The sequence below is a fragment of the Setaria italica genome, chromosome II, assembly GCF_000263155.2.
Source record: "Setaria italica strain Yugu1 chromosome II, Setaria_italica_v2.0, whole genome shotgun sequence".
NCBI classification, from domain to species: Eukaryota; Viridiplantae; Streptophyta; class Magnoliopsida; order Poales; family Poaceae; genus Setaria; species Setaria italica.
Window position 1 is genome coordinate 2,712,024 of NC_028451.1, and position 23,745 is coordinate 2,735,768.

Below are 23,745 nucleotides of genomic sequence, written 5' to 3' on the forward strand. Positions count from 1 at the left end.
CGATCGATGTTCCAACTAACGACAGAGCATCATCACTAATCCAATCCTTCTTCTTCTCAGTAGAGGCCTGCCCCTCCGATCCTGTTCATTCAAAAAAAAAATCCAATCCTTCTGAAGCAGTACAGTCGTCGTTGCTGATGGCTTCCCAACTCTGACAGCAACATCGTGTTTACAATACTGCTACTACGAATCATTTACCACCACCCTGTCCAAACTCAGCTCGATTTGACAGCAACAGCAACTAAAAGTATACCAAGAGCTCAACAACTTTTACAAGGAGATGCTTCCAAGATGCAGCGCTTACCATTCAGCGAGCTAGCAGCCGTACGTACGCAAGCAGTGATCGCATCGACCAGCAGCTCAGTAATCGCAGGCGGCGGCGGTGATGTGCGTGGACTTCTGGTGCAGCCGTACGCAAGCAGTGATCGCACATCGACCACCTCGATCCATGGTCTAAAAACCCAACTTTTACTCGCCTATATAACTAGCCTTTCCCTGCGCTTCAATAACCGTGCAATTACCAACCGGTTTACCAAGCTTGTAGCCACTGACCCCTCACCTGCCGGCTGCCATGGCTCCGGCGAGCCGCGAGGCGGCGGCGGCTGGGGTGACGTGCGTGGACTTCTGGTGCAACGAGTTCGGGATGCGGGCGCGGATCGCGCTGCGGGAGAAGAGGGTCCCCTTCGAGTTCGTTGAGGAGGACCTCCGTGTCCGGCAGCGGAGCGACCTCGTGCGCCGCATGAACCCGGTCCACCGCTCCATCCCCATCCTCATCCACGGCGGCCGTCCGGTCTGCGGGTCCATGAACATCGTCGAGTACGTGGACGAGGTCTGGAGCCAAAAAGAAGCGGGAGCCGCCACCCGCTTGCTCCCCGCCGACCCGCTCGAGAGGGCGCGCGCGAGATTCTGGGCCGAATTCGTCGATCAGAAGGTACGAAGTGGGCCTCCGTCCGGTTTTGAGAACTCTGGCCTTCTGGGCCTTGCGTGTAAACTAAGCTGATGAAACAACAACACGACAGGTGTACGACGCGCAGACGAGGTTCTTCACGAGCCGCGGCGAGGAGAAAATGGCAGCAATGGCGGAGCTCCTCGGCCACCTCCGACGGCTGGAGGCGGTGCTCGGAAACAAGGCGTTCTTCGGCGGCGACGAGTTCGGGTTTCTGGACGTCGCCTTCGTGCCCTTCTCGGCCATGTTCTACGGGTACGAGCAGCACGGCGGGGTGGACATGGAGGCGGAGTGCCCCGCGCTGTTACGGTGGGTTAGGAGGTGCGCGGAGAGGGAGAGCGTTCGAGACGTGCTCCCCTCGGGGCTCGACATGTACGAGATACACAGGGAGTTTTATCAGATTGAGTGAAAAGATCCTGCCTCACAAAGATCACTACCAATCTGAGGCTCCAAGCTCAAGCACTCAAGAACCATCGATCGGCAGTCCGTATGCGGTTTACCGGCACTCCTCAGAGTTGCTATATTCAAGCAAAGACACCGGTCCAAAGTCCAAATTCCAAACAGAGTACAGGCGACAGGAAGACCCCATGTATGATCACAGCATGGATGTATAATGCATACAGTACTCCCTCCATTCCAAATTGTATGCCTAGATACATAATAATATTTATAACTTAGAAAAGTTAAAACAACCTACAATTTGGAACGGAGGGAGTAGTAGGAATCTATTTGTCACAATTACTTATGTATACAAATGGCAGGTGTAAAATCTTGTATGATAAGCCCTCTCAGAATTGTGTTGTTATTATGCAATAATAAAGATATTACTAATGGTTATACATCATCTGCAGGGTCTTTCAAAGCATGCAAACTCCGAGAGCAAATTTGATCTGAGCTTGAGATTTAACATGAACTACCAAATTCCCAGGACGTCAGATGAGTCAAGCAAGATATTGCATCAACGAGCAGTTGAGTACATTGGGCCTGAAAAATCTCCATCCATGAAAAACATCCCTCGTCGCAACCTTTCCTCAAGGACAAGGTCGGTGTAAAAGAAAATCAAGGTCTTGTCACGCAAAGTTCAGGTCAATGTTAGCACTGCAAGAAACTGTTTTCAGGATATCAGTGAGGAGTAGTGTTTAGTCAGGTTCTTCATGTTAGCAATAGGACTCTCTCAGTTGCTCATGAGGGTTACTATGCTGATCTGAGTGGTGTGCGGTGCCGTCCAATGCAAGATTGATCTAAAGTTTCTCGACTTCCTCAATGAAAGTGAGGCCTTGTTTACTTCCCAAGTTGGGAGTTGCAAAATTGGCATTTTGCCATAAATGCGACACTGTAGCGTTTCGTTTGTATTTGTGAATTATTGTCCAAATATTGACTAATTAGGCTCAAAAGATTCGTCTCGCAAAGTACAACAAAACTGTGCAATTAATTTTTGATTTCGTCTACATTTAGTACTCCATACATGTACCGCAAGTTTGATGTGATGGGGAATCTTCTTTTTGCATAGTGTCAAAGTTGAGAGTTTAGAGGGAAGTAAACAAGGGCTGAAGCGGCTATCATCGTGACATAGGGTGTAGCGTTTGTTGCCCCGTTGAGATGATGCAATTATTGTTCCTATCGATGGCGGTGGAGATGCTTATGATCCAAGTCGTGGCATAGTGTAACCCCCCTAATCGGTACGAAACCAATCTTACTACAAGTTTTGCCTACAATTATGCTGAAGTGTCCAGCATCGTCAAAAGCTCTTAAGCCATGCTAAGTTAAAATCTCCCCGGGCTACATGTCCCGTTGGTCATCTCAGAAACATGAAGAAACTTTCTCAAATACCAAACGAGCGCATGCTCCCTCGTCTTTCTCAAATACCAAACGAGCGCATGCTCGCTCGTCTTTTTACGTCATCAAAACCGGTGGACCAGATGAAGTCTTACCTTTCTCTAACCTACAAGGCTGGGATTTGATACTTTCCGTGACCGACGAGGCTGGAATTATTTTCGTTTGCAACCGACGAGGCTGGACATTTATTTGAGATCTATATGGCGAATCCGAATACCTTCGTGAAGCTGATGGGGTTATAGCACTTTGAGAAAGTTTTTATTCAACAACGACCAGAGAGCTAAGTTTAATCGGAGGTGTTTTGCAAGCTCGGCTTGCAGATGTAATTACACGGATGCGCCTACTAAGTCTCGGGAATTGGCGAACTACGCAATCTCTACAAGTTAGATCTCTCCTTAAGCATCCAAGTTGAAGATGGAAGAAGGCAAAATCTTGAAAATAATGTATTTTGTATATTCAAGAAAGGATTAATGAAATATGTGGTTCTCGAATACTTATGCATGTGTGATCTTGAATTTTTATTTATGCCTTCATTTTGTTTTCACGAACACACTAAATAGCATTTTTGTTTGGACAGAGACTAGAATAGCATATACAGGAAAACTATAGTGTGAACAATGGTGGTTTCAGAAAATGATTCTTGATCCGAACAAGGTGGTGTTATTCATTTAGATTCGGGCATCCCATGTCAAAATGGAGTTCATTTAACAGAGATGCCACACTCTCCTGCCACCCGTCGCGCCCTCCCGCCGCCGTAGCCACCAGCGCTGCTGCCGCATCCACCAACCTTTGCGCTGCCACCGCTCCTCGTTGCCACGAGCGAGGGACAAGTGAAGAGGGGAGGGGCAGCGGGCCGCCGCAGCCACCAGCGCTGCCGCCACTTCTCATCCCGCTGCCGCTCCTCACTGCCACGAGTGAGGGGCAAGTGAAGGGGGAAGGGGCAGCGGGAGAGGAAGTGCCGATGGGAGAGGGAGAGAGGGAGGGGGCCGGGGAGAGCAGAGGGAGAGAGGGAGAGGAGAGCGCGGGGGAGAGGATAAGGCTTGCGAGCGCGGGCCGGGAGCAGCGGATGGATAAGACCGCGCGGATGAAACCTTTAGTACCGGGTGTAGGTTGCACCCAGTACTAAACGTCATCCTTTAGTATCGGGTGAAGCCTCCACCTGGTACTAAAGGCCCTCAGGCACCCGGTACTAATGGGTGACCTTTAGTACTGGGTGGAGCCCTCACTCGGTACTAAAGGGGCCCATGAGACCTATCCTTTAGGTCCGATACTAATGCTCACATTAGTACCAGGTCAAAATGCAACTGATATTGAGTCTCGGGACAAAAGGCCATTTCTCTAGTAGTGGATGTGATGTCACCTCTGGAAGGACATTTTGTGTGTATAATTTGTAGATCTAGCATGCGCATATGGGTATGCGTTAGGGTATGTGTGGATGTAGTGTGTGTTTATGTGTATGTTCAGATATTTCCAGATTTAAAAAAAAGTCACATATAGACCGTAAATCTGTCTTTTATCAATTGTCGACCTTTTGTAAGATGACGCCGAGCTACGCATCCTTCGCATCTTAGGCCGATATATGGAGAGTTTTGTGTTTGTTGTTTAGGAAATTGCTTTGTAGAGGATGGTCTTGTACTTGTAAAAAGGTTTTGCAAAAATACTACTTTGAAATTACTCCACGATCATTTTGGATCTATCTCCTTCAAGTCCACACCGCAGAAGTCAACACTTCCATGTAAAAAACTAAAAAAAAAATAGGTCACTGCATAGAGCACATCCTCTATTTGAAAGGGCTAGCTCCACTCCATCCGTGACGCCAACTTTTCCACGGGCACGACTGCACACACGACACGTCCAGCAGCTCGGTCAGCGAGCGCAGCGTCAGCGGTGATGCCGCACACACGACACGTCCAGCAGCTCAGCGTCAGCGGTGATGCCACGAGCCGCCTGTAAAGCTCGCTCCTATGCTGCCCACCCTTACCCGCCACACCACAACTCCACGAGCACGTACGCACGGCACCTGGCGCCAGGGACGACGACGACCGCTATGGACGACACCGCCGGCGAGGTGACGTGCGTCGACTTCTGGGCGAACGGCTTCGGGATGCGGACGCGGATCGCGCTGCGGGAGCTCGGCGTCGCCTTCCGCTACGTCGAGGAGGACCTCCGCGTCCGGGAGCGGAGCGAGCTGGTGCGCCGGATGAACCCCGTCCACCGCTCCGTCCCCATCCTCGTCCACGGCGGCCGCCCGGTCTGCGGCTCCGTCAACATCCTCGAGTACATCGACGAGACCTGGGGCAAGGATGATGGTGGGCCCCGCTTGCTCCCCCATGACCCGCTTCAGAGAGCCCACGCACGCTTCTGGGCTGACTTCGTTGACCAAAAGGTAGCAAATCATCTTCTTTGTTTTTCCTGAACCACTATGCTTCCATACTTCTTTCCTCAATTCAAAAAACAATGAAACAAAGGTTGAAGTTTGTAAAAATCAAGCAAAATTCTTATATATTTGCTACATAAACTTTTAGGTGTTCAGCACACAGACAAGGTTTCTGAAGAGCAAGGGTGAGGAGAAGGAGGTGGCGAAGCAGGAGCTCCTTGACCAGCTCAAGCGTCTTGAGGAGGTGCTCGGGGATAAGACCTTCTTCGCCGGCGACGAGTTCGGCTTCCTGGACGCCGTCCTCATCCCGTTCTCGAGCATGTTCCATGGGTACGAGCAGCACGGAGGTTTCAGCCTCGAGACGGAGTGCCCGAACCTGATGCGGTGGGTGAGAAGGTGCAAGGAGAGGGGGAGCGTGAAGAGCGTCCTCCCCGACGAAGATGAGATGTACGAGCTGCACAAGAAGTGGTATGGTATAGAATGAACTGGTGTGATGACGTCACGACGGTAAAATGTTGGGCTTTGTTTAGTTGGAGTCTTGGTCTACCTGTCCCTATCATACATTGGCCTTCATACGCGTGTCTTGTGTTTGGCTTTTTTTTTTTACCGTTCCTTGTGTTGTCACAGCGGACTAGGTTTATCAGTATGTAAAATAGTCAAAATGTGCCATGGAAAAGACGATGCATTTGGCAACACTTGCCTCTACGTTTGTATCCGCTTATTTCCTGCTTATCGGTGAAAATAAGCCATAAGTCGACCCAAATGTCTTGCTTATTTCCCGTTTACCACCCAAGTTGCTTATCCCACAATCCAAAATATATACTCCCTCCGTATAGGAAAAGGAAGTTGTTTTGGACAGCGACACGGTCTCCAAAGCATTACTTTGACTCCTTGTTTTTATAAAAATATTTATCAAAAAGTGATATATGTATATTTTTATGAAAGTATTTTTCAAGACAAATCTATTTATATGGCTTTCACATTTCCAAATTCAACAACTTAAAAGTTATTCATGATTTATATTCCCAATGTTTGACCCAAGCCTTGTCCAAAACGACTTTCTTTTCCTATACGGAGGGAGTACAACTAGCGCTCCCCTTTTCCTCTACGCAGCCTCAGGGGCGCTTCTCGCGCAGGCGAACCGATTTTCCCCTGTACCCCTCACCCCATCGACACCCTGCGTCTCCACCCCCTAGATCCCGCGCCCGCCGTCGGCCCGTCCGCCACCCGCCACCCTTCGGCGGGCTCCATCCACCACCTACCATCCGCCCCCTTGATCCCGCGCCTGCCGCCAGCCCATCCGTCACCCGCCTCCCTTCGACGGGCTCCGTCCGCCACCTGCTGCCCTCCGCCAGCTCCTGCCCAAATCCCGCCCTCCACCGGTTCCCTGGGCCCTATTCCTGTCCGCCACCTCCCTACCCAGATCCCATCCGCCGCCCGCTGCTGGCTCCGTCCTTCCTGCCACCCGCCGGCCATCTTCCCCAAGAAGACCGGCCACGATCGCCGTACCACACCCTCTACCAGCCCCCTCCGCAGCCGGCACCTTCCGCGACCGCCCACTTCGCCATAGCCCCGGCAGGCCCCCTCTGCGGCCGTCCCATGCCGCCACAAGCGCCCCATGGTTTCGCGAGGAAAACCTTGTGGCCAAGTAGGAAGAAGATAAACCTGAAAAAATAAAGGAAAAGAAAAAAAAATAAGTGGATAACATTAGAATTCACTTATTATGATAAAATGAGCTATTATCAGCTTAAAATAAGTGGATGACATTAGAATTATTATCTTCTCCTCGTATTAAAAAAAAGCTATTATCAGCCTCAAGGGCATTCAAGTCATTTTATTAGTCAGGATAGATAATCGACACGTAATAATTAAGATTGTCAAACACCCAGTCTATTCAGATAGCAAATTCTTCAGACAGCAAACTTATCCCGCCAGAAAAGCGAGTTCTAGACAAGCTTATACAACCATGAGAGCTGGGCTCATTTACGGTCGGTAGTCAACTACGGAGGAGTCATCAGTCATCACTTCGCCGGATCACGGCGCAGTTGCTGACATATATCGTTCGCGAGTCTCTTCAGCGTAGCGGTCGACGACCCGCCGTCCCCGACGGCGTTCCGGCACGCCGCCTTCATCTCGGCGGCCTTCTCCCTCACCCTCCTCCCCGCCTCCTCGCCGCCACCCATCAGCTCCCTCACCGCGCGCTCCACCTCCGCCGCCTCCACGAAGTTGCCCCTCGCCCTGTCCACCTCCACGGCCACGGCGGCGCCCATGGCCGCCACCAGCGCGAACGCGTTCAGGTGCTGCTCGGCGTACAGCGGCCACGCCGCCATAGGCGCGCCGAACCAGAGGCTCTCCAGCATCGAGTTCCACCCGCAGTGCGTCACGAACCCGCCCACGGCGGCGTGCGCCAGGATCTCCTTCTGCGGCACCGCCGTCGGCCACACCAGGCCTCTGCCCCTCGTCCTCTCGACGAAGCCCTCCGGGAGCAGCTCGGCGAGGTCGGCGTCCGTGGGCTGCCGTGAGCCGGGCGCCGGCGGGCCACGCAGCACCCAGAGGAACCGGTGCCCGCTGCGCTCCAGGCCGCCGGCGACCTCGTGCGCCTGCGCCGCCGTGAAGAACCCGCCGCTCCCGAAGCAGAGGAACGCCACGGACGCCGGCGGCTGCGTCTCCAGCCACCGCACGCAGTCGTGCGGCGGCGGCGCGGTGGGCGGAGGGAACGAGATCACCGGGCCGATGGGGTAGAGCGTCGGAGGAGGCCGGCCCCCGCGCGCGCACCGGCCGTCGGCGATGGCGGAGAGGACGCCCTGCTCGAGTTCGGCGGCCGTGTTCACGACGATGCCGTCGGCATCCGCGAACCGCCTGCCGTGGTACGCGTACCACGCGCATTCCGGCTTCGTCCTCTCCATGACCGGCGTCGGGAGCGAGAGCGGTGGCACCGGCGGCAGCCCGGGTATGTCCGCCGCGCCGTCCATGTCCTCGAACTCGCCCGCCACCTCCTCGCAGAGCGCCGGCAGGCGCAGGAAGAAGGAGAGCGCCGCGGCGTTGCAGGTGAAGTAGATGTACGCCGGCACGGCGAGCTCGCGGGCGACGTCGATGAACGGCGTGCAGAAGAGGTCGAGGACCAGCGCCGCCACGGGGCTCGCCGGCAGCAAGCCGGAGATGGCCGCCCTTACGTGGGGCTCGTGCAGCTCCACGGTCCGGGAGATGAACTCCACGGGGCCCTCGTGGTCCGTCGGGGGCTCGACGGCAGGGAGGCGGTGGAAGCGGACGTCGAGGCCGGCGGCCGCCTCCTCCGCGCGGCGTATGTGGCCCTCGACCTCGGACGCCTGCTGCTCCGTCGGCGGCCGCATGACGAGCACGGTGACCGAGAGCGCGCGCCCGCCGCTGCTAGCGAGCAGCCGCTTGCCGGCTTCTAGCATTGGCATGAGGTGGCCGGCGCCCCAGACCGGCAGCAAGACGACGGTCGGGGTCGCCATAGATGGATCGGGATGGCGGCACACAGAGGATGATGCTTTCACCAGAAGAAGCGATAAAGCGATGATGAGTGGATGCGCTCGCTACGGGCTGTCGTTTTGTAATTTTGTTGGACTATTTGGCAGTGTCTCGGACTTTAGCGGAGGTCCAATGACGAGGCAGTGGTGTGGGATCACATCAACATCAAGGACCGAAAACCGCGTCATTTCAAGAGAAAAAAAACGTTTTAGGGGGTGTTTGATACTAATTATAAGTATTAAATATAGTCTAATTACAAAACTAATTACACAGATGGAGTCTAATTCACGAGACGAATCTATTAAGCCTAATTACTCCATGATTTGATAATGTGATGCTACAGTAACCATGTGCTAATGATGAATTAATTAGCCTTAATAGATTCGTCTCGCGAATTAGATTCCATCTATGCAATTAGTTTTGTAATTAGCTCATATTTAGTCCTCCTAATTAGCATCCGACTATCCGATGTGATCCTGCTAAAGTTTAGCACCTCGTATCCAAAGAACCCTTCAGTGATATGGTGCTGATGTGGTGACATGACCAATGAATAAATAGTGTCTGAATTCTTAAAACTTTTTAATGGCTTTAAAATTTTGAAATTACGTAGGTAAATATGCACAAGTGATTTAATGTATAATAGGACTGCGAAATAGATAGTGTTTAGAAGTAAACTGAATTCTTTTCATCATATTTAAACTCATACCAGTTGGCTAATTTAAGTTCTGAATAATCATATATATGTGCAAGAACCTTTTGAAAAATATTGAATCCATTTATAAATTGTCAAATATGGAAACCCATTAGTATATTCCTTTTAATACGTTCTACAAAAGATCAGATTCATAAACGAGTATTGAAAATTAATTTACTATGTTGAGAATTAAATATTAATTGGCATGGAAGAAATCCTTCTTTAAAAAGTTAAGTACAAAATACACTTTATTTCAAATATTCATATACACTACATATAGGTCTAGATATTCAGCAGGGCGAGTGAAAAAAAGTTAAAATGTTGCCACATCAATGCTATCACTCAAAATCACCTTAAACATCTTAAGCCGAGGTTGAAAAGTGAAATCTAGAATCCATAGTTGAGGGTAGAGGTGGGACTTGGCATTGAGACGTGCTAGCATGGTTGTGGCATCGATCTCATGCCTAGTCGGCACGCTGCTCTCATCATGCCATGCCAACCAAACAAGTCTTCAGCTAGATCCAAACACAATCCGTGACATGCACTGTCATCATTGCGCCCACAAAGTCCGGCTCTTACAAAATGCCGTGACACGCACTATCATCATTGTGCACACAAAGTCCGGCTCTTACAAAATGTTGATAAAATGAGGTGTATCTTATCGTCAACAATAATTTCTATGCATAATTCGTTTGTATACACAACGAGGAGGAAAAAATGAACAATATAGGAGGATGTATACATGTTCAAAGACCAACAGAGATAGCTAGATTGCCTCTTTTGTCATTCTAGCTCATCAAGCTTAAGCTACACCATGTCATGCCGTGCCGCTCATCGTACTGAGATCATAAGAATGACATGCCCGTCGCATTCATAACGTGCTAGCATGACAAGTCTATCGTTCCATGTTGTGCTATGATTTGGCCTTCCATAAGACGATATGGTGTTTCGAGGGGTCAAGAAATGACATGGTCAAGTCCCTGCTTAGTTTTAGGGATACAATGAAATTTTCTTTCTAAAGGAAATAATACTATTTCCAATATTTCCCACATGATGACTGTGACGCAACGCAACCACAGCCACCTCACAAATCACAAGCTTGACCTGGTGCCACCTCTGACGTCATCTGCGATAGCACCAGTTTCTTCTGATAGTAGCCCAACGCAACACCACGTGAGACAAATGAACTAGATGGGCTCTAGAAGCACTATTTTAGTATGGCCCAGCCCAGAGTCACTTCACCCTTTTCCTTTTTCTTTTGAATGAAACGAACCAGAGCCACTTCACTGGGCTGCATCTTATTTTCTTATCTGGCCCATTCATCCTCTGTCTAATCGGTTTGTATTTTGTTTTCCTGGCATCAGCTAGAACACGAACTTCGTGAAATTTTAGCTGAATTTTGTGTAAAAATGTCGTAGTTTCCAGTGAAAAATTGTATTAGATTTGTTTCACTTAGTAATGAAAAAGCCTGCAACTTTTAATTTGACAAAAAAACTATTATAGAGTAAATGAACGTATCAGTGATAACACTTCATGACCCTGGGCTGACAATGGAAGGGCAGTGTGTCTTCATCTTAAATTCTTATCTGGTCCGCACATCCTGGGTCAACGTTGTATGCATATTTCGACTTCATTGTTTTTCCAGTCACCACTCAACAGTGAAAACACTAAGTTTTACGAAAATTGGCCAAATTTGAAGTAAAAAATTTGTATTTTTTGTATGAATTATCCATTCAAAATTCTAAACAAAGTTTGCTCATTCATGACAAAAGGCCCTACATTTGTAAAATTTTCCCTAATTCGAACCTGATTGTCCATCCACGTTTTGTACATTTTGAGAAGTTGGTGTATTCGTGCAGCTTTTGTTTTGTTCTCTACTTCCACTCGCTTTTTCCCCACAAATTTTGTGCATATATGAGTAACCTTCAAATAATCTAGTAACATTTTGTTTTTTTATCTGATCAAAGTTGTTTAGGTGTATGGGCATTATCTACTTTGCTTGCTGCTTTTTTGTTCATCCACTTCACATGTTTTCTTGTAAGATTCGAACGGAAGGGCACGAGATCAAACGCACAGATCTTTAGGTGAATCAAAGCAGAACCAACAATTTGAAAGCAATTTTATTGCCAAGGCAGGAGGCAACCAAGAGCTACCTCCAAAGCCCATTCTTGAGTAAGACATTGACGACACAACAATCTGATACACCAAATGAACGCTGAATCAACAAGATCAAGCAACTCAAAGCACCAGTCCTGCCTAGCCGCCGCCCATCGCCTACCCTACTTGGCCCCAAACTTGCTCTGGAGGAATTGGACGAACTCGAGAACCTTGTCTGGATCGGTCAGCGTCTTGGACACGCTCTCGCGCTCCTTGCAGAGCTTGGCCCAGGCCAAGATCTTGGGGCAGTATTATATTTCTCGATGCTGAACCCGCCCAGCTTCTCGTATAGTAGGTGAGGAACCACCAGGGTGATGTCCACGAAGCCAAAGTTGTCGCCGCCGAAGTAGGGCTTGTTGGCGAGCTGATCGGCCTCCAGGGTCTTGAGGACCTCGATGAGCTCGTTCTTGGCCCGCTCTTGGGCGTCACCCTTGAATTTCCATAGCCGAGTCTGGCAGTCATAGATCTGACGATAACCAACAAAGGGATTAGACAATTAGTGCTACGTCGAAATGATACCATATAGTAACTTTATTCGTTATCTACTCCATCCATTTTGCTAAGCTGGTGCTATAGATGTTTGTGTATTTTTTTACAAACTTGACCAAAGTGAGACAAGTTTGATGTACTTATGGTACAAAATTTAAATAAATTAGATTTTGGAATAGAATGAATATATATGTTCAAATAGGATTCTTATGATCGGTTCAATACGCAACTAGTTTGGACATGTACTAATAGTTCATTCCTCCGTCCCAAATTACTATTAATTTTACCTTATATCTAGGTGTACGGCAAAAACTATATATCTCAAAGATTCAAAATAAATAGTAATTTATGATAGATTATAGCAGGTACGGTCCAAACAGGCCGACTAATAGCTCTACTAATTATTAGCCAACCAAGTGCAAGGCAAAAGGTTCGTTTTGCGTGGCACCCAAAACCAACAACCCAATCGTCTATCAGTAACAGAGGCAAGGGTATTACAGATAATAAACACCCATAGCCAACAATCGAACCGCATCTTAGCTGATACCCAGAGACCCAAGCAACTCTCAACTAACTATTAGCTAATAGCAATTACCTAGGAGATCAAGAAAAGTGGACCTCAATGTTTGTTCAGGACGCCAAACTAGAAAAAGGCAATAGATCAACATATGCATGGACGGACCGAGGCGGGCGCACACGGTGGGCGCCGCAAGCCAGCGCCAACCGTTTGCATCGGATGGCTCACGCCTGCGCGGCTCACCGGCACCGCGTCCATCTGTCCGTCGGCGTCGCCGGCTTTATATAGATCCACCAGGCCTCCGTGAACGAAGCTCTGACCAAGAGCCGTCGACATCAAGAATTCCAAACAAATCTGCAGCCTTTGCGTTCTCGGCGACGGTCTCGAGGTGGCATCTCCGTTGCCAATTGGCAACGCCTTCAGCCGCGACATTGTCGCAAGTCATCCCGCATGGTGAGGGTCTGGTCTTTGCTCCGCCGTGGTTAATTTCACCGCTGCTGTTGCCGTGCTGACATGTTCTCTTGTTATGCTCATCGTGCACAGGCCCTGCTCCCGCTGTTACGTTCCTGAGGCCGGTGGTGCGGTTCGCGGCGCGGGTGGCGGCTGGCGGGCCCGCGGCCACGGCGGCGACGATCCTGCACCGCGCTGGCGCGCTGCCGAGGAACCGGAGCCTGGAGCGGGCGAGCGGCTCGTCCGGGACGAATGCATCGCCAGCTTCGTCGTCGGCGTCAGGCGGTGCCTCTGCTAGCGAGGTAGCCACTGGCCATCGATGCTGGACGATGACATGCACATTGCCATGAGCAGTATCTTGTGCTCCTGGTTGTTGTAGATTCGATTGGCTAAAAAAACAGTTAGTGCAACTTTGCATACACGCAAGTAAAAAATTTTATACAAATTAACCAACAGTTAGCACAATTTCAAAACTGAACAGTAAACAACAACCAGCTGAGCTAATCCGCAAATACTCTGGTACGAGATACAGAAAAGTATGGGATTCAAAGAGCTCACCGTGCACGAGATGAAGTGGGTGTCTCTGGTGAGGAGCCACTGGCCCCAACCTAGATCTGTAGCGCCGGCGGTGTTGACCTTGGAGCTGGCGACGAGCTGCCCTCCGCTGCTGAGCTGGAGCCTTGGCGACCTGACCTTCTTCCACGCGCTCTGGGCTCGAGCGCCTTCCATCCACGGGAGGTGAAGCCATCCTTGGCTCCATGGCCTGCCGGCGCTGGGAGCAGCGGCGGCGTGGCTGAGGTCTGGCACAGGAAGCGGCGGCGGCATGGCCGGCGTAGGGAGCGGTGGCAGCATGGTCGGCGCAGATCCAGGCGAATGAGGGCGGAGGCGGAGAGAGAGGCTGAGAGAGTCAGAGAGGGTGGCGGCGGCCGACTGAGTGCCTGAGTTGGAACTTGGAAGCTAGGGTTTTACACTTTATATACTGTACAATGCCTGGATGGACCTACATGTCATACTCAAATGGGGGACCCACTGGGTAACGGGTTTGGGGTATATAAGAACACACCCACACCCGCTTCACTCGATGGGTGACGTAATTACCCAGTAACAGACCCGTGGGGGCAAAATCCCCAAAACCTACACGCTAATAGGGTTTTTACCCGCCGGTAAACGGGTGGCGGGTAGCCATTGACATCCCTAGCCACCGGCCCCAACCTAGATCTGTAGCGCCGACGTTGGTGACCTTGGAGCTGGCGACGAGCTGCCCTCCACCACCGAGCTGGAGCCAGCCCCGGTGACCCAACCTTCTTTCGCGCGCTCTGGGCTCGAGTGCCTTCCATCCATGGGAGGTGAAGCCATCCTTGGCTCCATGGCCTGCCGGCGCAGGGAGCAGCGGCGGCGTGGCCGAGGTCTGGCACAGGGAGCGGCGGCAGCATGGTCGGTGTAGGGAGCAACGACGGCGTGGCCGGCGCAGATCCAGGCAAATGAGGGCGGAGGCGGAGAGAGAGGCAGAGAGAGCCAGAGAGGGGGGCGGCGGCCGGCTGAGTGCCTGAGTTGGAACTTGGAAGCTAGGGTTTTACAGCTTTATATACTGTATAATGCCTAGATGGACCTACATGTCATACTCAAATGGGGGACCCATTGGGTAACGGGTTTGGGGTATACAAGAACACACCCACACCCGCTTCACCCGATGGGTGAGGTAATCACCCAGTAACAGACCCGTGGGGGCAGAATCCCCCAAACCCGCAGCCTAATAGGGTTTTTACCCGCGGGTAAACGGGTGGAGGGTACCCATTGACATCCCTAGCCGCTAGAGCCGCCCTCGGCGAGAGGAAGAAGAGGCCTCCTTTTGCATTTAAGCCCCTGTAGAACCCTGTAATGTTTAGCCTTTTTCCTTGTGTCTTGCTCTTTTCACATATAACCCCCTAGATATTATACCCCTGCAACCGAACCCTAGCCGTCATCTTTTGTAGATCTAACCCTGAGGTCTCACCAATTCGCAGTGACTATTCACTGAGTCTAAGGTTTCTTCTTTGCTAGCCCCTATTGTCTAGGGTTAATCACGATTAGACCCCTACGGCTTGTTTACCTCGTAAATCCTACATTTTAGCTCCGTTTAATCTCGTTCTTGTTGCATTAGATTCATATCAATTTAAACTACATGTTAGAAGCAATTTCAATCATATTTCCTATTTTTTAATTTTTTTAAATATTAATATGATTAAATGCTTACATAGTTGTTTTTTTAATAAAATCTAATTAGGGTCCAACCCCATGTTTTCAAACTAATGTTAATTTGACTAATGCTTATTTAAACAACTCTTCCAACTAAAAGATAATTAGAGATATACCTCGACTTTTCATCAATTAAACTCAACCTGATTAATGTGTATTTAATTTGTTTTATAAATAAAATTTACATAGGTTATATCTTGAGTTTTCTTAATTAAATGTTAATTCGGTTGTATATACATATAAATGTGTTTTCTAATTATAATTTGGTTAGTTCAACATGAATCATATATTTATGCGCTTAGATGTTCCCACAAAGGTTATTCTTTTCCAAATTAAATGATTCAAAGTGGTATAAATTGTACATAAACATTTGTAACTAAAATTTGACAAAGCTTTACTTTGTATTTTGAAAATATAAATATAATATGAGTTAATTCTAACACAGGATATTTCTCTGAAATATCATTTACATTAATTACTAAATTTAAAATGTATGAAGTGCATAGTTCTTTTCTTTTATAAACCCAAATCCTTCAATAGTGCTTCATTTTGTCGGTTCTTGCTGTGTTAACCTTCTAATCATAAGCTATAGTTTAGAAACATTGTTTTGCCATGTTTCGTGTTTTTGATAATAAATATGATACTAATTTTGATTAATACTTATTTACTTGCCTTTTCTAATTAAAAGCTAATTATGTTTATACAACGGTTTTCTTTAAGTGTTAATATGATTAATATCAATGTGAATGAGTTTCTAATTATAACTTGTCTAGTTCAACACGACATATAAAGATAGCAATTAGATGTTATTACATATAGTTTATTTTCCAAAGTTAAAAGTTCAAATGGCATAATTTATACATCAATATTAATAAATAAAAGTTGACTAGGTTTTACATCGTCTTTTCAAATACAAATATAATTTGAATTAAATCTCACTTAGGGAATCCTTTACATGTGTTTTCTAAATTAACAACCCGTGTCTTATATGTGAGGGTCATCGAAGACGCGGGTCGGTAAAAACGCGTCTCCAATGACCCCTCTCATAGGAGACGCGGAAAAACCGTGTCTCCTATAACTTCACACCAGAGACAAAAATTTGAAGACGTGGAAAAATCGCGTCTCCTATTACTCTTAACATGCGTCTCCTTAGTAAACAGCTTACATAGTGGGATGGACAAGAATATGGTTTGTTGGCATAACAAGTCTACACAACAAAGTTCAATCGTCAGGTTATCTCCCTTTGCTTTTCTGCAGCAATCGTTGCTCGACGGTGTTTGATTCGTGCGTTGTTGAAACGTGTCTTTGCAACCTGAAGCCATTCCTGCGAGGCCATAGTCACTCCCAACAGACAAACACGATTAACAACTTCACTAAACCTTGTCTAGTGTCTATTGAAGATGGGAAACAAATTAAAAAACTTCGGAGAAATCAAGGACGGTCGTTCGATGGTTCCAAGGTGAACGGTATATAAATGAAAGAGAGGATTTTGACTAGCTAATGTCTCTTAACATCACTAGCCAATAGCCCAATACATAAGATCGAGTCAATGGTGATGGACGGATGACCCCTAATAGTAGCGGACGTCGTGTCCATCTCTCGTGGCACGTCACTATTGACTCATCAAAAGAGATGAGCTTGCCTATATTTTTACCCTCAATAGTGACGAGCCATCACTAGTAAAATTTTTGTAAATTAGTCTTGATAAGTCCGGGAATAATCTATATTATTTTGCTGTTGCTCCTCTACCCACCTGTCTACTTCCGCAACGAAGTACGCGGTTGTGAACTGCACTCCGGAGAGACAACCAGCGGTGGCACCACACTTCGAAAGATTAAGCTGGCAAATCTTGAGATTGACAAAGTCACCACCGGCGCTTACAAATCCTCGAGAACCATTATTTGTTTAGCTGATGTAGCGCAACAAACTAATTAAGGTTAATACTGGACTTCTTCTTTGTATGAAGAGCTTTATTACTTGTGACTACCAATTTTTATCACACATGATCTTACACTGCCTAAATTTTCAATGGACGTGTGATTGACCACATTCATGGCCTAGTTGCGTTGGGGGGGGGGGGGGGGGGGGGGGGTGCATTTTGGGTGCGTTCGGATGTTGATGCTGGCTGGCCAAGCTAAATTTCGGGCGTTTGGATCGGTGCCAGATATTGGCCTGTCCATGGGCGGCCCTTTGCACAAGACACGAAAATCGCACCCACACATGGCCGAATTCGGGCGGCTGAATCGTTTGCTAATAATATTTGGCCGGCCAATGGTGCTATCATGCATCCAAACACATCCTTTATCTCTTCTACTCCCTCCATACCAAATTATAAGTCATTCTAAGAATCTTGGAGAGTCAAAACATCTCAACTTTAACCAAATTTATATGATAATATAATAACATTTATGATGTTAACTAAGTATCATTAGATTCTTCATCAATTATATTTTCATAGTATACCTATTTGATGTCATAAATCTTTATAATTTTCTCTATAATTTTGATCAAACTTGAGATGTTTTGACTCTCCAAGATTCTTGGAATGACTTATAATTTGGAATGGAGGAAGTACATTCTTATCTGGTCCGTAGTATGTGATTTCGTGTTGCATTGTTTTTCTTGTCACCAATGAATACACCGTTTCATGAAATTTGTATCACATTTTAAGGAAACTTTTGTATTTTTATGAACTGCCCATTAAAAAAATTGGCTAAAAAACTTTTATTCATGACAAAAAAACCTTATATTTGTAATTTTTCCTGAAATTTCGAACCTGATGGTACGTCCGAGTTTTGGGCCATACATTTTGAGAAGCTGGTACACACGTGCAGCTTGCATAACCTTGAAATAGTTCAGGAAGGTTATATTATTTATATGATCGATCACAATTGATAAGGTGTATGTCACTATCTACTTTGCTTCCTCCCTTTTTGTTCACCCACTTCGCACGTGTTCTTGTGAAATTCAAACAGAAGGGCATCATGCCAAGCACACAGATCTTTAGGTGAATCCAAGCACGGAACCAACAATTTGAGAGCAATAATTTTATTGGCTCAGCAAGAGGCAACCAAAAGCTAAAACCAAAATCCACACTCTTGACAGAAACATTGACAACACAACGCAACCAAAAAACACAACGGTCATGCCATGCCTAGCCCTATCACCTACCCTACTTGGCCCCGAACTTGCTGATCCGGATGAACTGGATGAACTCGAACACCTTGTCGGGGTCAGGCAGCACCTTGGCCACGCTCTCACGCTCCTTGCAGAGCTTGGCCCATGCGACGATCTTGGGGCAATGCTCCTCAATGCTGAAGCTGCCGAGCTTCTCATAGGCGAGGAACCGGCAGGTGAAGGGCACTAGGGCAATGTCTACGAAGCCGAAGTTCTCGCCGCCGAAGTAGGGCTTGTCATCGAGCTCGAACTCTAGGGTCTTGAGGGCCTCGATCAGGTCCTTTCTGGCCTGCTCTTGGGCCTCACCCTTGAGCTTCCATAGCCGACTCTGGCAGCCATAGATCTGAGGATATATAATAACCAACAAAGAGATTAGACAAATTGATATCGTAAAGTAATTTCTTTTGTTAATGTGTTCTGACGGGTCGGGATTCTCATTGCTGCTTCAATACACAACTAGATTTTCATTGCAAACAAATACAACTAACATGAGGCGTGATTAAGCAAAACGCTCTGAAGGTTCCGTCCTATCTTCAGAATGCCAAGCTAGAAAAAGGTAATAAGTCCACATCTTTATGGATAATGGACCAAGGAACATGACAGCGAACATGTAGTACTCTACTCTAAATTACTCTTAATTATGTGCTTGATTGTGATTACCACCATATAGTCCATGATCGGTTGACATTAAGCAAGCTGACATCTTGGAATCGATGATGCTTGCATAGGGATTATCACCGTTGACGTCTAATTGGAATAAGTGTTGTGCCACACTAAGTATAAAAGATCCAACTTGGAGATGCCCCTGGCTTATTAAGGTCAGTCTCAACGAGGTTTCATAGGAGTTTCATGAGCATTAATTCTTTTACCACATCAGCAAGATCATTGTGAGGGGTAGTTTAATCAGATGAGAGAGGAGTTTTATCCCTATGACACCTAGCAGACACAATTATCAAGTTCTCAATGCATTGAGACTGCCCTAACAATGTCATACCTACTGAGCTGGCTAAAGCCTCAAACATGGAATAGTAGTTGCCAACAATTCAATTTATTATTAAATCACATCAGCTAGAATTCAACAAACTCAAGACATCCAACTTTAATATCATATTAAGGTACAAAACGCACAAACCAGTTGGCCTGAAAATTTTAAGTTGACAGGGGAAATGCTGATATTTCATTTATATTTGAACTAAAGCAAACAATCTGCGACACAAGAGAGAGGGCGGCCACCGGCGCTGACCACATAGATGCACCATATAACAATGACATCCACGTCGATGCGCGCTCTAAAAATACAGTGATAACAAGCTAGTGATTTATCCTCAGGAACGTTGCCGAAATGGAACTGCAGAAGTGCAAAACAGTAGTGATGACAAATATCTTTGACAGTCCTTCACGGTACCAATGTTGAAAGAAAGGCCATTGCTTTACTACTCGGTCCTAAAATTGAATCAACTAGAAGTGGTAAGCCCAATCAAGGTACAATTCTACAATTAACCACCAACCCTACTAAGCCCAAGCAATCTAGACCAGCAGAAACAAGCAAAGTCGGAGATGAGAACCATATGGACAAGAACGCCAGACATGCGAGAACGAAAGAGAAAAGATGCGTACACAAGCCCACAAGAGGCTAGGAGTACCTTCTTGTCGATGTAATCGGCCCAGAAGCGTGCCTGCGCGCGGCCGTAGGGGTCGTCCCGGGGCAGGAGCGGCGCCGCCTGTGGCCAGACCTCGTCGATGTACTCGACGATGGCGAGGGACTCGCAGACGGGCCTGCCGGCGTGGAGCAGGACGGGGATCTTCTTGTGCACGGGGTTGGAGCGGAGGAGCAGCTCGCTCTTGCTGAGGAGGAGGTCCTGCTCGCGGTACTTGTAGGGGACGCCCTTCTCGGCCAGCGCGATCCGGCAGCGCTGTCCGAAGGGGCTCACCCAGAAGTCCAAGAGCACCACCTCTGGAAGGTCCGCCATTGCCGAGCTGCTCGGGTACGGTGGTGGTGGTGTGGGTTGGTTGGCAAAAGGCGATGGGAACGGAGGCGTTTCTTGTTGGGTTTGCTGGCGGATCAGTCTAGCAAAGGGAGTTTTATAAGGTGAGGGTTTGGCAACCTTGAATTTGGTCAGCAGTAACGACAACTACGGGTCGAGTTGATGGTTCAGTTTCAACAATCACATTCCTCTGAGTTTTGTAGTAAGTTAATCATATATACTCCACTTATAAGAAAAAGAATTTTTTTCTCGAACACATTATAAGAAAAAGAATTAGTCAGAAAAAAATTCTAGTTCTTTGTTTCGGACCAGAATAACTATTAGTCCTTTGTTGATGGTTGGAAGGTGAAACTTTGACCTGCTTCCAGTAGGGCATATGCCTATGGTTGTTGGCATGATTATGGGATCAAGATATAATTTTTCTTTATATATTATATACAACCTATGTTTCTCTTTACTCCCTCGTAATGATCTAAATATATTCAAGAGTTGAAAATAACAGCACAAAGGGGGTGTTTGGATCCTGGAGCTAAAGTTTAGTCCGTGTCACATCGAATATTCAGAGGCTAATTAGGAGGATTAAATATGAGTTAATTATAAAACTAATTACAAAGATGGAGGCTAAACGGCGAGACGAATCTATTAAGCCTAATTAATTCATCATTAGCAAATGGTTACTGTAGCAGCACATTGTCAAATCATGGACTAATTAGGCTTAATAGATTTGTCTTGCTGTTTAGCCTCCATCTGTGTAATGGGTTTTATAAATAGTCTATGTTTAATACTCCTAATTAGTATCTAAACATTTGATGTGACAGGGACTAAGGGGGTGTTTACTTCCACCTTGCTAAACTTTAGTTGCTAAAGTTTAGCAACTTTTAGTTGCTAAACTGCCAAACACCCTTGCTAAAACTTGCTAAAGTTGAGTTGCTAAAGTTTAGCACTTTAGCAAGTTTTTGGTTGCTAAAACTTGCTAAAAGGTGGGCTGGACAACATATACCCCTCATTTATTGCTTATCTCCCCCCTCCTGCGCACCTTTAATAAGGGTAGATAGGTTCTTTTACAGCTCATTAAATGACTTTTAGCAAGAGTATCCAAACAGCTTTTGCTAAAGTTTAGCAACTTTTAGCAACTAAAGTTTAGCAAGTGGAAGTAAACACCCCCTAAAATTTAGCTCGGGGATCCAAACACCCCCAAAGTAACAAACTTTAAATGAGATAGGTAGGTTGTACTTATTTCAACGAGTAGTTATTAATAGTCTGTTAAATGAGATGAGGTAGGTAGGTTGTACTTATTTCAACGAGTAGTTATTAATGGTCCATTAAATGAGGTAGGTAGGTTGTACTTATTTCAACGAGTAGTTATTAATGGTCTGTTAAATGAGGTAGGTAGATTGTACTTATTTCAACGAGTAGTTATTAATGGTCCGCACACAATTTATTGGTTGTAGAGGGGTAATAGAATCCGCAAGCTTGTCACACGTGTATGTGTTGTGTTATGTGTAGTGTATGTGTTGTGTTATGTGTAATGGTACGATCCAAGCTTTAACTAATTTCACTGGACGAAGAGAGTAACTCCCTGTCCAATGATGTGATGTGCTTTTGCATGAATAACTGTTTGCACCGTATCGACACAGCCTGCATCATCGATCAGCCATAATATGAAAAATAACCATCATCAAAACTCAAAAAAAAAGAAGCCATAATATGAAAATTAACCATCATCAAAACTCAAAAAGAAAAAGAGAAAAACACTGAGACAAACTAAACTGTAAACACACAGGTTTTATAGATTAGCTGAAGCCAAGCAGAATCACACAACCAACTTTTATTGCTGAATCAAAGAGCTCGAGCGATGAGGGACCCCAGGACACCCATTGACTCAGAACCTGATCACACACACCAGACGCACGCTGCAATGGCGTGGATATCGATCAACCCGAAGCGCCGGCCCTGCCTAGCGCAGTGCTCACATTACATGGGGCCAAACTTGGTCTGGAGGAACTGGACGAACTCCACCTTGTCGGGGTCGGTCAGCGCCTTGGCGACGCTCTCGCCCTCCCTGCAGAGCTTGGCCCAGGCCACGATCTTGGGGCAGTGCTCCTCGATGCTGAACCCGCCCAGCTTCTCGTAGGCGAGGAACCAGGAGGTGAAGGGCACGAGCGCGATGTCCACGAAGCCGAAGGTGTCACCAGCGAAGTAGGGCTTGTCGCCGAGCTCGGACTCCAGGGTCTTGAGGACCTCGGTCAGGTCCTTCTTGGCCTGCTCCTGGGCTTCGCCCTTGAGCTTCCAAAGCCGAGTCTGGCAGCCATAGATCTGAGGATAACCAGCAAAATTTATGTGTATGTGTTCTCTAACAATGCCAACGATAACAAAGCAGAAAGGTTTTGCACACAAGCACAGCATGCTCAACGGAGTACCTTCTTGTCGATGTAATCCGCCCAGAAGCGTGCCTCTGCGCGGGCGTATGGGTCGTCCCGGGGCAGGAGCGGCGCGGCGTCCGGCCAGGCCTCGTCGACGTACGTACTGGACGATGACGAGGGACTCGCAGATGGCCCTGCCGGCGTGGAGCAGGACGGGGATCGTCTTGTGCACGGGTTGGAGCGGAGGAGAGAAGCTCTCCCTTGCAGTTGAGGACATCCTGCTCGCGGTACTCGTAGGGCACGTCCTTCTCCTCCAGCGCGATCCGGCAGCGCTGCCCGAAGGGACTCACCCAGAAGTCCAGCAGCACCACCTCAGGCTCCACCGCCATTGCCAGCAAGCAGCCACTGGGCTTGGGTTGGAGGAGATTGAAATGTGGGCGGTGGTGGTGTTTACTGTTTATTGGTGTGGTTGGTAGGGAGCAGAGGCGTTTTGTGTTGAGTTTGGGGGGATCAGTTTAAGCATGCTGAGGGGCAATTTATAGTGCCGAACTGGCGATCATGTTCAGGGTTTTGTATTTTACCAAAATTCCAGTATTTTGGTAGGTAACAAATCAACCCAATTCCTAGCCCAAAATGACGGTCACCCTCGAGATTGCTTACTCCAGCAAGAACCAACTAACATCGTGAAAAATGACCTCTCATCCCTAGCCTCAGTACCAATTGCTTTTGGACCCGGCACTAATGTTAGCATTAGTACCGGTTCCAAATTTGAAAGTCTCCGGAGGCCCTCTAGTACCAGATGGGGGCTTCATCACCCTCTAGTACCGGTTGGAGCCACCACCCGGTACTAGAGGATTCAGTACCGGTTGGAGGTTTCAACCGATACTAGATGTTAACCTCTAGTACCGGAGGAAGCCTCCCCGTCCACCCGGTCAACACCTAGGATTTTTTTAGATTCCAACACGCACACACGCACCAACGCTCCTTCTTATTCTCAGTAGTCAGCACCAATGCATGCACCAACTCC

At 47.5% G+C, this 23,745-nt stretch overlaps 4 protein-coding genes and 1 pseudogene across 5 annotated transcripts; 2 read left to right on the forward strand and 3 right to left on the reverse strand.

Moving 5' to 3' along the window:
- The first annotated feature begins 524 nt into the window (after window positions 1-524).
- LOC101760610 (probable glutathione S-transferase) lies at window positions 525-2,340 on the forward strand. 2 transcript variants are annotated; one of them, XR_214584.2, is made up of 3 exons: window positions 525-931; window positions 1,020-1,535; window positions 1,798-2,340. XR_214584.2 is itself a non-coding variant. In XM_004955407.2 (2 exons), the coding sequence occupies exons 1-2, from the start codon at window positions 572-574 to the stop codon at window positions 1,353-1,355; spliced, it is 696 nt and encodes a 231-aa protein (XP_004955464.1). In that variant the 5' UTR covers window positions 525-571; the 3' UTR covers window positions 1,356-1,790. The 2 variants fall into 2 exon arrangements, 1 of the variants encoding a protein (XP_004955464.1); XM_004955407.2 differs by lacking the exon at window positions 1,798-2,340 and having other exon boundaries at window positions 1,020-1,790.
- Window positions 2,341-4,779: 2,439 nt separating this feature from the next.
- Window positions 4,780-5,852, forward strand: LOC101761158 (glutathione S-transferase 3). The gene is made up of 2 exons (XM_004955408.1): window positions 4,780-5,168; window positions 5,308-5,852. The coding sequence occupies exons 1-2, from the start codon at window positions 4,830-4,832 to the stop codon at window positions 5,641-5,643; spliced, it is 675 nt and encodes a 224-aa protein (XP_004955465.1). The 5' UTR covers window positions 4,780-4,829; the 3' UTR covers window positions 5,644-5,852.
- A 1,112-nt stretch (window positions 5,853-6,964) lies between these two features.
- LOC101761543 (anthocyanidin 3-O-glucosyltransferase 2) lies at window positions 6,965-8,861 on the reverse strand. Its single transcript, XM_004955409.3, has one exon. It carries the CDS (start codon window positions 8,633-8,635, stop codon window positions 7,181-7,183), a length of 1,455 nt encoding a protein of 484 aa, XP_004955466.1. The 5' UTR covers window positions 8,636-8,861; the 3' UTR covers window positions 6,965-7,180.
- Window positions 8,862-18,215: 9,354 nt separating this feature from the next.
- LOC101761945 (probable glutathione S-transferase parC) lies at window positions 18,216-20,409 on the reverse strand. The gene is made up of 2 exons (XM_004955410.2): window positions 20,014-20,409; window positions 18,216-18,713 (listed from the first exon to the last, which is right to left on the reverse strand). Exons 1-2 carry the CDS (start codon window positions 20,338-20,340, stop codon window positions 18,366-18,368), a joined length of 675 nt encoding a protein of 224 aa, XP_004955467.1. The 5' UTR covers window positions 20,341-20,409; the 3' UTR covers window positions 18,216-18,365.
- A 1,920-nt stretch (window positions 20,410-22,329) lies between these two features.
- LOC101754022 lies at window positions 22,330-23,107 on the reverse strand (annotated as a pseudogene).
- Between the last annotated feature and the right edge of the window lie 638 nt (window positions 23,108-23,745).